The 20,139-nt window shown below is 40.5% G+C and overlaps 1 protein-coding gene across 1 annotated transcript in view; it reads left to right on the top strand.

Moving 5' to 3' along the window:
* Positions 1-606: 606 nt before the first annotated feature.
* Positions 607-20,139, top strand: part of fmn2b (formin 2b) — a gene marked incomplete at its 3' end in the record, with an annotated part of 45,981 nt that continues 26,448 nt past the window's right edge. Inside the window, 7 exon segments of the mRNA XM_014340414.2 lie at positions 607-2,557; positions 4,489-4,739; positions 6,726-6,904; positions 8,379-8,529; positions 12,173-12,222; positions 14,049-15,082; positions 15,609-15,753. Of these exon segments, the coding sequence (XP_014195900.1) occupies positions 960-2,557; positions 4,489-4,739; positions 6,726-6,904; positions 8,379-8,529; positions 12,173-12,222; positions 14,049-15,082; positions 15,609-15,753 (3,408 nt within the window).

Here is a 20,139-nt window from a genome sequence, read left to right as displayed (position 1 = left end):
TAAAGAGCCCATGTGTTTCCACTGTGAACAACTCTCTTTGAATGGATAATTCAAGTGCATTTGAGGCTGAAAGTATTCACAGATGCACAGGTTTAAATCTGATTAAGTCCTTTCAGAGTCGTCTCTATTTTCAAGTTTTTCTGTTATAGTAAGTTAAAAGTCTCAGTTCAGCTCATCAACTGAATGAAAGAACCTTTTTTTCTGCCATTACACATTTTAAACACAATCTTCCTTTTCATTTGCAAGCTCTTTTTTACATTGACATTATAGTTAGTGGGGCTAACTGCTATGAGACAATATATTTATATGGTTTGAACCACACAGAATATGATCCATTTCAGCTTATAAACTGTAATATTATTCAGCTTTGACTATTTCTGACAGATATTTTAATAACTGTTTTTTTTATTAAGAAAAATCTACCCTTCATGTTGGTTTTTAGTTCAAAGACCAACTTGAAGGCCCTTATAACCTATCCCCAGCTGCACAGTGTGTGAGCTACCAGCAGCACCTTTATTCTTCCCAGGTCCTGAAAGATTTGTGCCTCCATCCCAGTCTTTCCATTTCTCCCAGTCTACCTCACAAAAAAGCACTCTACTGAGCACACAGTGCCTGCGTCATTCCTTTCAGCAGATGGAGATGAGGGGGAGGGTAACACAGAGTGAGAAAGGGGTGGAAGAAGAGGGAGCCATATGTCTACTCTGCATCAGTGTCAACATCACTGCCACGCGAGCCTTCGTCACCGGAAAACAACAAGGAAGATCGTCACACAGGAGAGCTTAAAAGAACAATCATCAATAGCAGCAGCAGCCGCAGCAGCGGCTCCTCCTTCACCAGACGTGCATCCAAAAATTGGGCAAGAAGCTTGAAATTGAGCATCTAAATATTGTCCTAGAAGCTCTTCTAGGCATGACCTGAGGAAGCGGCAGCTAGTCATCGAGCTCTCTTGCTCCATCAACATGGGTAACCAAGAGACAAAGCAAAAGAAAGCAGCAGCAGCATCAAGCAACGGAAGCTACCCATCGCTAGATGAAGGATGGAGAGAGGGAGGAGGGGACGTAAAAAAAGGAGGAAAGAAACTCCATGGTAAACATGGAGGTAAAGGAACAGGCAGTGCAGGAGGAAGGGGAGTGACGAACGGCACAGGACTAAAAAATAAAAATAAATCAGAGTCCAAGTCTTCTGTTTTCTCCATCCGGAAGCGAAAGGGTAACCTTAAAGGAAAAGGAGACGTGTGTTCATCAGTGAAAGGCTCAAAAGAGGATGTTTTAGCATCTCAGCACGATGAGCTGGACAGCACAAAAACACCTGATCTGTCTGCAGATGAGCTGGGGCAGTCAGACACTGAGGCTGCCTTTCCTGAGAAGAGAAAGAAGCAGGGGAAAAGGGATGGAGATGAGAGAGACGAGAAGCATGAGATGCAGCAGAAAGCATCGACCGCAAACTCTCCTGCAGAAGATGGAGGGCAGAAGGGAGGGAGCTCAGGATCAGACACTGATATCTACAGTTTCCACTCAGCAGCTGACCATGAGGATTTGCTTGCGGATATCCAGCTCGCTATAAGGCTCCAGCAACAGCAGCATGGGGGGGTTACCTCAATTGTGGAAACACAAGGAGGGGGAGGAAGGAATCTAATTTGGGGGGAAGGAAAGGATAGGAGGAAACAGAGTAATGGGGTAGTTAAATTAACTCCTCCTGAGGTGCTTGACCTGACCCCAGAATTAGAGCTGGGGTCTGATGCCTTGTCATTCCTGGAGGGAGGATCTATTATTGGCTCTGTCAAGCAAAACGAGCGACTTCCCACACAGAATAGCCCCTTCAACGCAGAGGTTATTGAGAAGAATGAGGACAGGCATCTGGAGCTAAAGGGGCAGGGGCAAAGAGAAGCTGCTCTTTGTGTTTCCACAGGCACAAAAGACCAGCATGCTTTGCTTCAGCAGTGCCCTCACACAGATATTTCCATAGCTACTGAAGGGGGGGCAACAGTCTGCCCGGTGACCATGACAACTGTTGGTAACAGTTTCCACGATTTTACATTTGACAGCACTGGGAAAATCACAGGGGAAGAGGAGGGAGCAAGTGCTGAAACCCAGCAGGAGCACGAGAGGGAGCTTGAGATGGATGCTAATCTCAGTCTTCCACTGCCAGACGACAACCATAGAAGTCCTGAGCCACTAGAGGGACTGAGTTCAAGAACTGTATTTGAAGAAGGTGAGATTCACTTAGGCTCAGGTACCAGCGCTGAGTCTCTTGAGGACTGCTTGAGTGCTGACTCTGAACCCAGCCCCTCTACCAGCACCAAGGCTTCCCCCTCCAACCAGCAGTTTAGGAGGAGCAGCGCCTGCTTTAGCCCACTACTTCCTCAGGAGAGCCCCACATTGGCCAAACGCCTCCTCAAGTCTGCCCACCCCGCCACCTGCTCTAGTCCTGTGGTGAAACCTTACCCTCCCATCTTCCCGTCCTACATCAAAACCACTACAAGACAGCTCAGTTCCCCAGGGCACTCACCATCTCATAGCCCCCTCTCCCCACGCAGAGCTCACCATAACTTTCACAGGTACTGGTTGTTTGCATGGCTGATACTGGTTCTAGAATTTTAAAGCACTGTAATGTCAAAATGATCATATGAGACCTAATTTAAAACGTAACATCTAACAAGATTAGCCTATTTAGCACATACAAAAAACTCAAATCTTAGCCCCACGTGGATTAAAACAGACTATATTCTTTTCGTTTTCATAATTTCTCTTATTTTCAAGAATAATCTCAAAATTTTTGCTGTTATTTTCATTGTTTTAGAAACATAGGTTTGTGGCAAAGTGGCACTGAGCAATTTTCTTGTAGTAAAAGGCATTAATAATGAGAGATCTGCTAGACTGTAAGCAAACCACTAGATCAAGGACGTATTTAGTGTTTAAAATAAGTACTGTATACGTCGTCAGTATTCTAAAAAAATATATATTTCTAAAGGTGCTATTGACATGAAATTCTCACCAGATGTTGGTAACAACCCATCCAATTCACACATGCAATGAAATCAAACCATAGTTGTGCATAAATTAGGGTATTTATAATAATGAGAAATGACTCAGGAAAAAAAGTATTGAACACACTGAAAACATTTTAATACTTTGTCATCACTAACAAGGACTTTTGTACAGTTGCATGGAGTTGCATGGAGGAAATTCATTGTTCAAGTGTGATTTCGGCCCACACAAACAGTGTTCAAATTTTGAGTGCTCGACGGGACCTTTCTATGAACTCAGAGCTTTAGTTCTTTTCAGTTGGATTCAGGTCAGCAGGATTCTAGCCATTTTATTTTCTTTCTCTGAAACGTTTGGTTTTCTTGTTTTCTTCTCTGTCTTGTTGAAATGTGCACCCTCATTTCATCTTCATTTTCCTGGTAGATGGCAACAGATTTTGGTCAAGAATATCTTGGTACATATTTCCATTCATCCTTCCTTAATTATATGAAACGTGCCAGTGCGGTATGCTGAAAAACAGCCCCACACCATGATGTTCCCCCCTCCAAACTTCACTGTTGGTGGTTTTTTGGGGTGATATGCAGCATATTTGACCCTCAAACATGTTGTGTATTATGGCATCTAAAGAGTTCTCCCAGTATTCCACTTGTCTGAATGTTGTTAAGCAAACTTTAAATGTGCTTAAACATGCTTTTTCTTCAGTAATTGAGTCTTGCATGGTGAGCAATGCCTGTCATGGCAGTTGAGTGCATTGCTTATTGTTTTCTAAAACAATTGCACCTTAGCGCTCCACAAGTGATGCTTGGCACTTGGAGAACTCTTATGATGATTCTTTTCACTCCACTGTCTAGTCTGGATCTAACTCACTCGTATTAATTTGCACTAAGTGGCAGACTTGCTTTTTAATCACTCATAGAGTTTAGCTGGTGTAATGACCTTCTGTGTCTTTTTCCACACTCTCTTTCTTCATGTATTTAATAGTTTTTCTTTGGGTCATTTTTCAGTATTGCAGATAATTTATGGAACTCTATGGTTTGATTTCTCTTTACATGTATAGATTGGATGAGTTATTACTGACATATGGTAAGAATTTCATGTCAATTGCTGAACTCATGGCTAAACTCAAGATGAACATTACATTATTACACAAACATCTGAGTGTTTCTGTAATAACATTTTTCTCAACAAACGATTGTGAAGTAATACAGTAGTTTAATGTGTTCACTGATTATTGGATGCAAATCATCTTTCTGTGATATTTTGGATGATCTCACTGTGTCTACATGAAGGAAATGGTCCACAGAGGCTAAACGCTTTTGTACTAAACTGTAAACGTGCGTTTTAATGTTTAGTTGAGCACTTTATCTATGGAGAGGATGAAGGCTCTGTCAGTTTGCCTAAAATGGAAGAAATCAGAAAACTGTGGAAAAGTAAAACTAACTGTAAACACATTGTAAGAAATGCACTTCCAAAGCTAAGCTAACCGAGAACATAAATGTTACAGGATGATGGCTGAAGGTTGGCAGGTGCGCAGAAAACGCTCCAGAAGCCTTGCTAGCCCTTTGAGTCGCTCAGCTGACTGGACAGAGGAACTAGACAGGCGATTGAGAGGCAAGGAGGAAGATGGAGGCGGCTCACTGAGCTCAGGAGAATATTTGGGGGGCCACACAGGAGGAGGCAGCCAGCCCATCTGTGGAACGAGAAGATTTTCATGTGGACAAGTATCTACTTGTGGTTTTCAGGATGTCTTTACAGGTGAGTATTAAACAGGGTTAGAAATTAGTTTTTGGAGATCAGTTTCATTTTTAAAACTGTGTCTGGACATGTGTGGGTGTAAGCAGGAATTATTTAACTTGTTACTTAGTCAAAAGGGTTAATACTATATGCAAGGTCCTATATCAGGTCCCTATATCACTCTGGGAATATTTAAAGAGTTTAAAAAAACTCTATATGAACTTCTGTCAAGCTGTTTGACATCAGTAAAGGCCAGATGGCTCTGCTTGCTGCTTGTGCTAGTGAGGTGCTGCTGATTCAACTGGGAACTTTATGGCAATATTATGAAGCAAACAGACTCCTTATTGGGCTACATTTGGATCAAATCTGACAGGCAAATCATAACCAAATTTTCAGTAAAAATGCAGGCCATTTACCATTTACATATGTTATTGTAATACACTGATTGTAATGCAGTGGTATTGTATCTTATCAGATGATGGGGTATCTGGTGATTCCCACCTCTATAAGGCAGTGGAAACAGCTAGAGAAAACAAGACACACTGAATCAGAAGACGAGACAAGGGTGAAGTAAAACTAAAAGCAAGGCAAAAGGTAAAAATAACTATCCAAATAAAACAGGGAGTGATATGTGATAACCAAACAGGGAAACACAGACACAACTTAATATAGGATAACTCACAAATAAAGACAGAACAAGAAATAAACTAATCACAACCAGAAAGTGAAAACAAGACTAACTGCACTAAGGAAAATATATGGTAAAAAAAAAAGGTAAAAACTCAGCAATGAATCAAAAAACTACAAAGTCCAAAACGTCAGCAGCATCTGGGCAACGACTCAGGACCATTGGACATAGTGGGTAATGTCTAGCTGGAACCTCAGTAAGGTGCTGTAGCAGTTGTGGTACATGAAGGTACTTTGCTTTAATATGGCAGCGTCATACTAAAATGTGAAAAACGTCATTCTGGTTCACAATACAAAACATGTTTGTGACAGACTGGTGAGCTGTCCAGTTTCCCACAACCCTTAATTGTGTAAACAGAAGAATATCAATGGATGGATGGAAACAAACAACAGACATTGTAAAAGGAAAATGTTTGGATAGATGGAAGATCTCAAAGCACCAGGAGAGAAAACTCAAAGAAAATAGAAAGTACACAAACAACCCCACAAACCATCCAAACAAAAATGTGTAGACAGAGATGTCAGTGTTTGTGACAGATCTGTAAGAATTACACTGAATAAAATTATATTGACATTCAAAAAATTCAAAGGAAAAGTAGACTGCTGAGTGCCATTGTTGAGTCACAAATATGCGCTAGTCAAAATTATGCTGTCATCACATCAGTAAATTCAGAACATGGGTTTGGTGATGATAATGTCATTTTTCAGGATAATAATAGATTTTGTCGATGAGAGTGTCAAACTACTTCTTTAAAAAACACATATCTTTTTAAAGAAGGTGAAGTGAAGACTCCATGACAAAGCTCCACGCAGCAAAGCTGATGTCAGCTACTAGCTGAGAAACGTGGAACCAGGTTGGTTTTATTAGTGAAAAAGCGGAGCCAGGAGGTGGAAAAGGTATCATAATAATTGTGATTTTTTTTTAATGATAATTCCACTTTTTTGCTGAACAGTAAGTGAATACATATTTTTCTTCGACTTAATCTGTAAAATATCCTGTTATATACAAAGGTTTGTGAGGTACACGTCACAAAAATCTAAATATTCTGCTATATAACAAAAATAAAGTAAAAAAACAAAACAAAAGAAAACTGAATGACCATCCGACAAATATGGCGATTTTTGCCGGGAGTTGTACACAATTGATCAGTGAACAGTTTCAGTTAAAATATCCCTTTTGATCCATCTCTGCCTTTCGCCCATCCTAAGGATTAGAAGGAGTAGGTAGCCAGTGCACATTATGGTAGCCTGATACAAATCTTTGTGCCACTGTACGTCCCACAAAAAATTCTGTTTTTCTGTTTTCTCCCTGATGTCCAGGTCGAACTCTTCTGGAGAAGCTGTTCTTGCAACAGCAAGCGGATGAGCCAGAGGAGGCTGAGAGGCTCTGCTCTAGGATCTTAGCAATGGGCCTCCTGCTGCCATTCACAGACTGCTTCAGAGAACAGCTGGAGGGAAGCACTACCCACATCACCTCCACCGCATCACCCAAGTTCGATGTATGTAGTTTTACACCACACCCCTATCTTCTCATGTTAGCAGTGAATTCTTTTCATTGTCATATTTTATGGGAGGCTATTTCAGATGAAAAAGGGCATATGTTGGCACTATCATTATATTAAATGATAGACAATGTTGGGAAGGTTACTTTAAACTTTATATCACAGAATAAATGCCCCAAAATGTAGTTTGTAACGTATTCTGTTGGGTTACCCAATGAGAGTAACGTATTCTGAATACTTTGGATTGCTTAATATATTGTCATGCTTCTCACATGAATGTACTATTGCTGTGTGATTTATTACTATTACTGAACTGCACATGACAATTTGCAGCTAGCAGGTTGTTAATGCTATTCATCAAGTCTAACGGTCTGCAGTCTATGAACTAACCTCAGGTAACGCCAGCTAACAGTGTTAGCTCGGTGGTGAGTAGCCTTCAGTAATAGTAATAAATCACACAGCAATAGTACATGGAAGACACTGAAGTGACACATAACTCAGGTAGCTACCACAACTAAAACAAGGTATTTGCAGTAGGCTAACGTTAGTTTTTAAAAAGAAATTACTTCCAGATGTTTGTTAAGGTTGGGTTCTTTTGAGAGCAGCTTGGTTGCTGGCAAACAGAGTTTGCATTGAAGGGTCAGATTCCGCCCATTCCTTGCTTCTTTAAGTGGTGTCGGAATTTCCAAGTAAGAAATGCATTCCTGCCCATGCACTGCTGGCTCTGTTGTGCTGGCTCTAGGTCCATTGTGTAGCTGATGCCAACAACATTAACAAGTACAAAGGCAACCTGATGCACCTGCATATTTGATGAATAGCATAGAGATTGTGCCACTGTTGTTTATTCAACCTGAATATTTTTTAACTGTATCAAAGGGAATGCGAAAGAAATGAAGAACAGCCTCTTGTTTGAATCGTCTGTGCTCAGTGATTTTCGCTGATTAAAAACAGAGACAAAGTTCATCCAGCTGCACTGACTTCTGGCATAGAAATGGTCAAACTCTCAATGAAAACTGCTGCAAAATGTTACTTTTAATGAAATGGTACTGAAGAGCGTGTAAAATTAGTGATTTTTAAGAAAACTGTACTGTCTGTACTAAGTATACTATATAGCAAATGATGAGTTAGTTAAGCTGGACTTCTTGTTGTCCTTACAATTAGGGTCACCAGTAATACTGGCTTTAATATGAACAAGCAAATATGTTTTAAGAATAAACAGAAAGCATAATGCACAAAGGTACTAAGTGTTCCACACAGGATCAACTCATGAACAAGAAAAGGAAAACAAATTTTGTGATTTCTAAGCTGTAACTGTGACTGCTGTTTGACTGGACTTTGTACACAAGACTGGAGTTGCACAGCTCTCTAAAAACGAGTATTTATGATTGACATTTCCAAATGTGGAGATTTATTTGTGAAATGAGGATAAGTGCAACTGTAACTTTTTTTTTTTTTAAATATGTTTACTTAGCACGACCAGCTTTACACATGGGCAGCTGTCAACCAGCCACCACACTCTTTGGATCTCTGTGAGGGGAAACAACCAATTCAGATTAAAGGCCCTTGGCCTCAAGCCAAACCAGGTGGAGATAACAGGAATGGACTTCAACCTGCACAATCAGGTAAGAATAGCACTGCTCTGTAGTCTAATCTGTAGTTCTTGTTGGTGGTTTGTGCATGCCCTAAAACTGATACAGTGTTTATTCTGTGGTCCTGGCTCTATATAAACAAACAAAAACACATCATTACCATAAGGTTATACCAAACAATGAAACAAACTAACCCTTTTGTTACAGCTGGATTGAATTCTGTATATTACAATTTTTAAAAACTCTTACTCTTACTTTTTGCGAAGTAAGCTTTACACTTTTGATTGTTTTACAATCTTTATGATTTGGTAGGCTAACACACAAACATGTGAAAGATACCAATCTTGTCATCTTGCTTATATAAAAATGCATATAAACATTTTACACTTTCTTCGTGTTTATTCATTTCTGGCTTTTTGCTTCACAAAAGCTATTACTCAGAAGATGATCATGATGTAAGAATATGATGTAAGCCAAGAGTGGCAGAAAAGTATGTGAGGTTGGACATTTGAGTCTCTTCCCCAAGGTTTTGTTGAGCGCAGGCACTTTATTGATGACGCTATGATTTCTAAGTTTTCTTCCCTTTTTAATTGTAAAACTTCTTCTGACAATGTCAAGCTCCTTCTTAACTCTTTTACTGACCAATAACTTGTCATTCTCAGTCAGGTTGCTCCTTTCAAAACTAGGCATTGCTCTGTTAGTTCCTGCACACCTTGCTTAAATGATCAAACTTGTGGTCTTTGACGTTCCTGCCGAAAAGCAGACCGTCTGGTCCACTGTGTTTATTCACTGGTCCACTGGTCTGATTGTTCATCGTGAACACTTCAAAGAACTTCTTCACTTATTTAATGAGTCAGTGAAAGAGGCTAGATCCTCTTATTTCAATAAACATATAAATCATCATAAGAATAATCCAAGTACTATTTGAGACTATTAACAGTATTGTTTCTCCTCCATCTCAGCATGCTGTGTTACTTTCTGATGATACTTTTCTCAGTCTCCAAAAGTTGATCCTGTTCATCTGGACGTTTCTCCCACTGAAAACGCTACGTCCAGATGAACAGGATCAACTTTTGGAGATTTACTTACCTGGATGACTGAGAATGCATCAAGACACGTTTCTCAATCACCTTGTAAATAAGGTGATGGACTCGAGATCCAAGTTCTCCTTAAGTGCCTTCCCTTATGAAGATGGCCCTTGGTGTCTGGGTCATTTACTTCTTTTTCTCCAATCAGACTCAATGACTTAATTACAGTAATACTGTAGGTAAAATGAAATCCTCATGATGCTCCTTAGACATATTAAACATGCCGAGGTAACTCCTCTATTGAAAAAACAGAATCTAGATCCCAGCTCTACTATTATCGGCCTATTTAAAATGACCATTTATAAGCAAATTACTAGAATAAATTGCAGAAAATCAGTTCAGGTCCTTACTATGTAGATTACAGACTGCTTACCCTTTTCAGTCAGACTTTCAAAAGCAGCACTCCACTGAGACTGCTCTCTTAAGGGTCTATAATGATCTATTAATGGCTTCTGATGCAGGGAATCTCAGCCTTAGATACCATCGATCAGCTACTTAACAGGCTGAAGATTTTGGCGGGTATAACTGGCTGTGCCTTAGACTGTTTTTTTTTCCTACTTATCAGACAGGACCTTTTCTGCTAGGACTGACAGCTTCTCCTCTGACATTGCCCCCTTAACCTGCGGGGTTCCACAGGGTTCAGTTTTGGGTCCATCATTATTTTCTTTCTACATGCTTCCTTTAGCTGGCTTTATTCAATCTTTTAGTGACATTTCTTATAATTTCTATGCCGATGGCATTCAGCTGCGTGTCTCCTATAAGCCTCATCAGCTGGATAGGTTTTCCAACCTAGTCCAGTGCTTAACTCAGGTTTCTACTGGGCTTTCTAGCTGTTACCTTGTTTTAAACACAAACAAGACTGAGATCATGATCACAGCTCCTCTTGAACTACATTCTAAAACCAGTCAGGTTCTTGCTTCTTTCTGTCCTTCTGCTAAGCCAAACATTCGAGATCTTGGAGTAATATTAGATTCTTCTCTGGGCCTTGACTCACATGTCAAATCTCTGTCTCGTTCCTGTTTCTTTTATTTAAGAAAAATTTCTAAACTGTGAAAAATGGTCTCCTCAGCTGAACTGGAAAAAAATTATTCATGCATTTGTGTTGTGTTTAAATTATGGTAACGCCCTGTTTATTTGGACAAATCATCTCTTTCTCGCCTCCAAGCTATACAAAATGCAGCGGCCAGACTGCTTACACCTTCTAGCAAGTGTGCTCACATTATTTCTATTTTATATTCTTTACATTGGCTCTCAATAGATTTTAGAATGTGTTTTCAAATCCTTGTTTGAACATACAGATCACTAAATGGCCAAGCCCCATTTATGGCCAAGCTGCTTGTTGTCTCTGCTCACAGAGTTTGTTCCCCGAACATGACTGAAGACAAAAGGGGATCATCAGTGTGGGGAGGCTGTGGAACAGTCTACCACCACAGCTACGTTTGGTTGACTCTGTGGAATCTTTTAAAGAGCAGTCAAAAAAAATCTGTTTTAACAAGCCTTCTGTTGATTGACAATTTTTTAATCTTAAACTTTTGTATTGTCTATATTGTGTATTTTGGTGCCAAACATTTTGGTTATTTTAGCCTTTGTATACAGCGTTTTGTGATTGCCTGTATACGGAAAAACACTTAATAAAAATAAACTTTACTTACTTGTGATCTGTAGTGAGATTTGAGAGCAGGTGTAAGAGAGCCTGGAGAGGTGGGAAAATGCTCTGGAGAGAAGAGGAATGAGAATCACTAGAAGCAAGACAGACTGCATGTGTGTGAATGAGAGGGACCAAGTTTAGTGCTTTGAAGACAAAGTTAGAGAGGCAAGGCTGAGATGGGTTGGACATGTGCAGAAGAGGAGTACTGAATATACTAGATAAAGGATGCATAAATGCATATGTATAAATATGGAGCTGTCAAGCAGAAGGAAAAGAGAAAGATCACAGAGAAGATTCATGGATATAGTGAAAAAAGATATGAAGAAAATGTGAAGGATTTGTGTAACAAAACAGAATACTAGAGATGGCGAGAAATGGAGGCAGATGACCTGCTATGGTGAAACTTGAAGAGTTACGCCAGGAAAAGAGCTCAGGCAATGTCATTCTGAAAAATGTTTGTAATGTTTGAAAACTCAAAACATGCTTGTAGAATATGAAATCCAATTATTAAAAAAGGATTCAGAGTTGCTGTCAGGTGTATTCTGGTTGTCCTGCACAAGTTTCTTCATTTACTGCATTTTCAAACTTTTAGGTTTTAACGCTAACAAACGTCGTTGTCAAATTGTATTCACAGAAACAGATACTGGTTTGTACTTAGCGGCAATTAACAGACTAATAAAATATTAGAATTTAACTAAACTGAATGAAAGACAAACTGATTAAATGAAAATGCTCCAAAATGCACATATAAATAAAAACTAATAAAAGCAGTTAACAAACAAACAAAATACTGGTATTATATCACTATTGTACAAAAATAAATAACATGCAGCTGATTGACTCAAACAGATATAATTAGATCCATAGATATTTGGACACATTTGTTCTTAGGTTGCCTCTGTTGTGTATTGCACTGACCTATGTGTGTTTGTTTGTCCAGAGCTCCATGCAGATATCATGGGTTTGAGGCAGCAACATGTAAACAAAGAGGTCAGTCACTTTTCTTTCTTTCTTTCAAATTAAGAACTAAAGGCTACGCTGTTTGATTTTCCAACTCCAACATGATCCAAAATTAGTTTTGGTTTATAAGTAATGCAAGAACAGCTCTAAGAGAATTTAGAGAGCATTACAAATTTGAGCTTAAAAACATCAATGCCATTACTATGGGTCATAATATAAAAAATAACACGCAATTAAGATCATCACAAAGTACGTAAAAGTAAATGTTTTACAGTGTCATAATGTAATGCATATACTGTCACATATAGAATAGAATAGAATAACCCTTTATTGTCATTGTATATGTACAACGAAACACATGCAAAGAGATTTGGATTGTACGTTTTTTTAAATGTGGTGCAGTGTGAGAGACATAAATTATCTAAACCCTGTTTAGTTAATCATGGTTTACTTGATCATGTTAATAAGTGATTGACTAAGACATAATTAACTAAATGGGGTTCGATAACCATGTTCAAACAATACATTATACCAGTTTCATGACAATAAAAGCATTAAATCATTTGAACAGTTAAAAGAGTTCAAATTCAGCAACGCAGACTTCTGTTTTTTCATAATTAAGAACGTTTTTTCACAAGACATGAAGAATGGAAAAACGCTATGGAATTAAATTTAATTGACAAGTACATCAAGTACTTCAAAGTACATTTTGAAAATGTACTTGTCAGAGGAAATGGAGGTGATAATAATGGGATATTAATGGGGCAAAAAATATGCAGTGAAGCCCACACAATAACAAACTTAACTTCATGAAGAGAAAAAAATTTCAAATACCAGACGGCAAAAATATGCCCAGGTTATCCAAATATCTGGGACTTATATGCACATATCCAAAATGAAATGCATATTAGAATAATGTCTTTGATGCTCTCACAAAGATATTTCACTAAAACCTTGTTTAAAAAAAGAAGCTTGGCATTAACTTGCCCTCTGGCCAGCTTACTGTTAAAATGCTCTGTAGCTGATTGCCAAGAGCAGCAATTTGCTGCTGTTTCTGTCCTGGATGCCCTTTCAACTTTACCATCTCTCGTTCTTTAGTGCAGTAAAAATAAAAGTCATGTCCACTTGGGGTGGCTGTAGCTCAGGTCATCTACTGATCGGAAGGTTGGAGGTTCGATTCCTGGCTTCCCCTATATCTTACTATGTAATAAGTTGTTTAAGTGTTAAAAAAATGTTATACTAAAGGTAAACTTTAATAACCTCTATATGCATTACATATAAGTTAAACATTTAAACCTTTTCTTGTTTTAATTTTGATGGTGGCTTATAAAACAAAAACTTTGCATCGTACAGTAAATACTTTTTTGATTGCCTGTAGGAATTATTTTAATAATTTGAAATGTTGGATTTTCATACACTGTATGAAAATCCAACAGGTTAAAATAGGTAAATGGACTTATTCATGTTTTCTACTCTTTGGGAGCACTCAAAGCACTTTATACTACATGCCACATTAACTTTCTTCAATGTTTTTACCTAACATTCATACACATTCAGTCTCTGATGAATGCATCGGAGAGCAACTGGGGTTAGTACCTTGTCCAAGGATATTTGGCAGCCAGTGATCGAACCACCAACCTTTTGATCAATAAATGACATGCTCTACCTCCTGAGCTACAGTCACCCCCATTTTAAGCCTATGAACAACAATTAAATAAAAATTACAATAAAAAAGTCATTAACTATTTCACTTTATATGTAATAAATATGAAAGAAAATCCATACTAACTTTAGTTTTACTAATGATTTTTTTTTTTTAAATTCTGGAATAACTCATGGTTTTACATTTTCTACAGGAAGAATGTGTTTTTCCTTCAATAAAACTGAAGGAAAAACATGTTAATGTCATCCAGCAACTGGAACAAACCATAGAAGATCTCAGGACTAAGATTGCTGAGCTGGAGCGACTGCCCCCTCTGGTGGACAAGGACAGTATGAAAGTCACCACCTCCACCACAGACAGGGAATGTGGAGGAGAGGAGGACCTACTAAGGGGTGTGTGCGATGCTCATCTTCAGACTGAGGCCTTCTCTGTTGGAGGCTTGGAGGCAAAGTCTGTGCAGACATCACCAATGGATGACAGTTCAAAGTTCAAAGTGCCTTGTAGTGAGCCAGACAGAGTCGACAGATTCCTGGAGCCTCCCCCCAGTCATGATGGGTACCTGTGTTCGTGTCAGCTACAGCCTCCTGCTCCTCCACCCCCACTTCTAGGGGGAAGTGAAAGTGGAGTCTGCCCTCCCTATTCAGGGCAGACTGTAGCACCTCCTCCTCCACCATTACCAGAAATAGTCCCACCTCCTCCACCTCCTCCACCCCCTCTTCCACCAGGTTTAGGAGTTCCTCCACCTCTCCCTGGTTGTCTGGCTCCACCCCCACCTCCTCCCTTACCTCCACCTCTCCCTCATGGTCTTGCTGCACCCCCACCTCCTCCTCCTCCTCATCCTGCCCTAGTCCCACCCCTTACTCGTGGCATGGTTCCACCTCCTCCCCCTCCTCCTCCTCCATTACCAGGAGTTAAAGGCCCACCTCCAACTGAAGCCTGTGTGCCTCCCCCTCCTCCTCCTCCTCCTCCTCCTCCATTACCAGGAGTTAAAGGCCCACCTCCACCTCAAGCTTGTGTGCCTCCTCCTCCGCCTCCTCCACCTCCACCAGGAAACATCTATGTTCCCCCAGCTCTTCCAGGAGCTCTTGGCTCCCTGCCTCCTCCACTGCCACTGGGCTTATATTCTCTGGGTCTGACACAGGAGAAACCACCCAGAAAGGCCTTGTTAGAGCCACCAAGACCCATGAAGCCTCTCTATTGGACCAGGATCCAGCTCCACACCAAGAAGTAAAGAAAGTAACATGTACATTTAGGTCCATATGTTTTGTGACATTAATACATGTTGATTGCTATACCCAGGCAGAATTACAAAGAAATGGTCAATTGTCCAAATACTTATGGGCCTAACTGTGTTATAATGATGAAAAAATCATTATGATACATTATCATTATGTTTTGGGGTTTTTTTTAATTCTGGTAAAGACATTCTTAGACATCATTATCTCAACAATATGATGATGATGGTGTTTTAATTGCCAACTCATGAAAAGACCAAAGCTATGCACTATATTGACATAGTATAAAGAGTTAATTTTCAACTGCACATATGCTATCAACAAAGTTATTGTGACAACCCTGCTACTACATGACCAAGCCTGTGATCAAGCACAACTTCTGTATTCCCGGATCATGACTCACTATTTCATGATCAAAATGCTCACAACAGTGTTCTTGCTTTATATTTCACTGTTCAAAACACATCAAACAAAGTGCTTCATTGACATAATAAGTGGTGCTGTTTTGTGTTTCTCAGGGACATGTCATCTTCACTTGTGTGGGAAACAATTGAGGAGCCCAACGTAGACTTTCAAGAGTTTGTGGAATTGTTCTCGAAAACAGCCGTGAAGGAGAAGAAGCAGCCACTGTCTGACACCATAACCAAATCCAAGGCTAAACAGGTGTTGTGTTTAATTACATTTTAAATCCTCTGAGCTGAAAAACGTGCTCCCTCGTCTTCAGATGAATCTAAACATACATAATCCAGAAACATGCAATAACTCACTTAAGCCATATTATAGTGTTTTTGAAATGCATCTTAAAAAAAACAACAAAAACATTGTATTTCACTAAATTTGAAACTATCTTATCACTTCATAGTTTACACTGTGTTCTACAATTTGTACATCTTAGAAATCCTGTTAGGTCACATATTTGTAAGTGGATTTAATGACCTGTGTTGCCTAGTGAATTCATTAGGTTTTAAACAGAGAGCTATATGGCTGATTTCCACCCCATCAGCTACTATAAAAGGTAGAACAAAGTGACTGAATCTGATCAGCATTATCACCTTGAATTTAAACTAATGTCTGCTATCCTTGATATAATGTAACATAAATGCACCAGATCCAATATTTGGCTCACTTTAACCCCTAATGTACATTATAGTCCACAGCTCTTGTTGTCACTACACTGTTGGCCCAACTAAGATTTCAGCATCAAGATATTGAAGTATCAGTATTAACAAAATACTATTTTAAAGTACTAAAATCAAATTTTGTCTTTTATTTCTAAAAAGTAACCACAGTTGGAATCGGATGATGTATGCGACAGCCAAAATTTGATTGGTTGACAAGTGGGCCAGAATAGAAAGGGGAGCAATAGCAGAGTTCACTGGGAACAGGGAAAGCTAAAAAAAAAAGTAATCATGAAAAGCACAGACCTTGGCTGGAGTGCACACTTTTCTTTTTTTAAACACTTGTTTTCACTTCAGCTCTTTGGATGTTATAACTTTGTTGCCCTTTGCGGTTGGCTCACGGACAATGGTTGCAACCAATGAGTGTAGAAAATGTTTATATCTATATTATCTTTCACACAGTCATTAGCTGAAAAACATACCGTGTACACTGCCTCTGTCTGACAACAGAGCTCACTGCTGGTAAATGGGCAGGCCCTGGAGTGGAGCAGAGAGCAAACATGCTCTCTCTGCCCGACCATAAATTCCACTTAAAGCGGAACAGGGTGCTGCTGTCAGATGGAGGCAGGGTACACAGTACAAAAATTCTGACTTAACACTTAACTCCTTTTAAGGCATTTCCATTTGTCAATTTTTATTCAGATAAGTCGATCTGAGGTTAAACACAATGTCCAGAAGCTGTGAGCTAAGGAAACAAAGTATATTTGCTTGTTTTGTGGAGAATATTGCAGCAATGTTACATTATATTGAGCAGGCAGCTGCCCACGTTAAACTGTTACTATCACAGAATAATGTGGGCATGTTTTGTAAATCAGCAGTAGTCATTAAACAGCTGACAGAGTGAACAGAATATACAAAAGTAAAGTCTAGATTCTATTGTGCTGATCAGTGGTGTTGAGTGGTGGTAAAAAAATTCTGAATCTGTGCAGCATCTGGAAGCCAAATGTAAAGAAACCTAACCAGTTAACGTAAAACTCTGAAACAACAGCTGTGTCCCAAAACCTAGGTTGCATCTTTCGGAGGCCACATTTGAAGGCTGATTATGTCACAGCCAGGCAACGAAGGCAGTCCTAATTAGAAGGTTGCTCCAAATGTGGCCGACAAATGCATCCTTCCTTTCCCTGGATTTGAAGGATGGGTCGGGTGTATCCTTCGTGGCCCAACCTATCCCAGAATTCATAGTGCAGCCTGGCCAAGTCCAATTTCCAACAATGGTGGCAGCTACTTAGTTTTAATATTACTCTTATTACTGTTTCTGGGTCACAAAATAAACTTTAACATATTTTCAGGTGAGAATGTAGCTGTGCAAACTTCAAATATCTGTTTGGTTTATCAAGACATCACATATTTGCAAAAGTGCTCCAACGTTTTCGGAGACGTCTGTTACCCACCAGCTCGATAGCTAGCCGGGAGGTCAAGGGTCACTAGAGCCGGCGAGAACAGCAGACTCCCGGCACATCATTTTTAGACACACACACACTCACAGTTTCTTAGCTTGGTGATTTTGTCCCGTGTCCCATTTTGACCTTAGTACTTGCAGGCCATATTGGCCATGTGTAATTTGTGCCAGTCACTTGGTTATGACATTCTACTGTCCCCTGCTGTTGTTATCTGCTGGATTCTCTCAGGGGCTTATTTCCACAGCCTGCACCTGGTATCTTGCCTGGTGTGATGGACCCCAGCCTTTATGGATCTTTTACTTAGAGCTTGTTCCTGTGCTGCCATGGTTAGTGCCTCTGTGCTTTCTTTCAGTCCAGCCACTGGTTCTGGATGTCAGCGACTGCCGGTGGTACATACCGTGCAGGGGCCTGTCCTTCATTGATGGTTCCTCCTCTTGCTCATCTTCTTTCTTGGGTTTCTGCTGCCTAAGGTATTCACTGAGCACGTGGTTGGTTGTGGCCATCTTCCTGATGTACTCGTGTTCTTTGTTTCATCCTGGACCATGGTGCTGACCCTCACTAGTCCCCAGCCTCCTTCCTTCTACTTAACATACAGCCTCAGGGTGCTGGACTTGGGGTGAAACCCTCCAAGCATGGTCAGGAGCTTCTTTGTCTTAATGTCAGTGGCTTCTATCTCCTCCTTTGGCCAGCTTATTATCCCAGCAGGGTAGGGATCTTATCTTTCAGGTCAGTTCTTCTTGCACTCATTGATCCTTATTCCATCGCACTTGGGGCTTGGTACCCAACCTCGGGTGGGAGTCATGATGATATTCCAACAGTACACTATTTTCATCTCTTGCCCACTTATGCTGTCTTGTTCCACTTTTCATCAGTATGTCCTGGTTCCTCAACACCTGATGCAGACCTTGTCTGGGTGACGTCCGAGCTGCAGATAGAGGAAGTGGCTGACATCCAGAAGTCCCTCTTTCTCTCGATGAAGGCGGTCGCACTTTTCTCCTCCTCTCCCTTTCCCGGCTTCTCGTGTCCTTGTCTAGCCTCACCTACTTTTCTACTGTTGCCCTGAAACACTCTCACAGTCTGTTCTCTAAAACCTAAAAGAGGAATTATGGATTTGATCAACTGGTCCCTGAATGCAATTGACACACTCTTCTCAACGAGAAGCCGGGGCTCGGGTGAGCCTGAGTGTCCTGGAGGGACGTCCCCTGCCTGATACACGATGGGCGGGTGGCATAACTGGAGGGACGTGTGCCTGGCGGGACTGTCAATCGAGGACATTGAAGACATCTACCTTTTCGGAATCATGATAACAGGGTTCTTGCTGATTGGAGCTGGCTTGGCCCTGGCTTATCGAAGATTAAAGAAAGCGGAATGGGCTGTTCAAAAGCCCACAAGGCTGCCCGCTGTGACTGAAGCGATCGGACGAGTCGTGACTTCTCAAAATGGGCTCATTAAACGCAGCCCGGATAAGATCTTGGAGAAGCTTGAGGCTAGCGTGAGCACTCAGACTAAGATCTCTGAGCAAAAAATGGATAACATCTTGGAGAAGCTCACGGCTCTCCAACGGGAGATTGAGAGACCAGTGTCGGACTGCTTGATCGACTGTGAAATTGACATGCAGTTGTTCGCAATAAAGGAATACCACCATCCTTTCATGTGGCTACTACAGGGTGGGCCATTTATATGGATACACCGTAATAACATGGGAATGGTTGGTGATATTAAAGTCCTGTTTGTTGCACATTAGTATATGTGAGGGGGCAAACTCCTCAAGATGGGTGGTGACCATGGTGGCCATTTAGAAGTCGGCCATCTTGGATACAGTTTTTTCAATAGGAAGAGGGCCATGTGACACATCAAACTTATTGGTAATGTCACAAGAAAAACAATGGTGTGCTTGGTTTCAACATAACTTTATTCTTTCATGACTTATTTACAAGTTTCTCTTTGTTCACAGCCATTGACATGTCGAAGAGGTTAACACGTGAGGAGCGGATCGAAATTGTGTTGATATCTGGTGAATGCAGTAACCCTACGAGACCACCCATCTTCCATGCTACAGTTAGCAAACTGCTTGCTAAGTTTCGTGAAACTGGTTCAGTGTTGGATTTGCCAAAATGTGGACGCAAGAAAACTGTCACTAATGAAGAAACATCAGTGGCTGTCCTAGCTTCATTCAGCAAGAGCCCACAGCGTAGCACTCACCGCATGTCACTGGAGTGTGGCATTAGTCAAACATCCCTTAGGCGGATATTAGCTACTCACAAATGGCACCCTTACAAACTCCAGCTACTGCAGCATCTCAACGAGGATGACCCAGATCGGCGCACAGAATTTGCACAACAACAAATTCTCACCCTGATAACGACTGGTGTTTAGACTGTTCTCTCCCACTATGCAAGGCCACCTGGGTTGGCTGGAAGACTGTTTACTTAGCCTGGCAGGGCGAAGGACACTCTCTCACCTAAACTCAG

The sequence above is a fragment of the Haplochromis burtoni genome, unplaced genomic scaffold (genome assembly GCF_018398535.1).
Source record: "Haplochromis burtoni strain Fernald_Lab_line unplaced genomic scaffold, NCSU_Asbu1 Contig_367, whole genome shotgun sequence".
NCBI lineage: Eukaryota > Metazoa > Chordata > Actinopteri > Cichliformes > Cichlidae > Haplochromis > Haplochromis burtoni.
The sequence above is the reverse complement of the archived record's forward strand: the minus strand, read 5'-3'. Positions and strand labels throughout refer to the sequence as shown.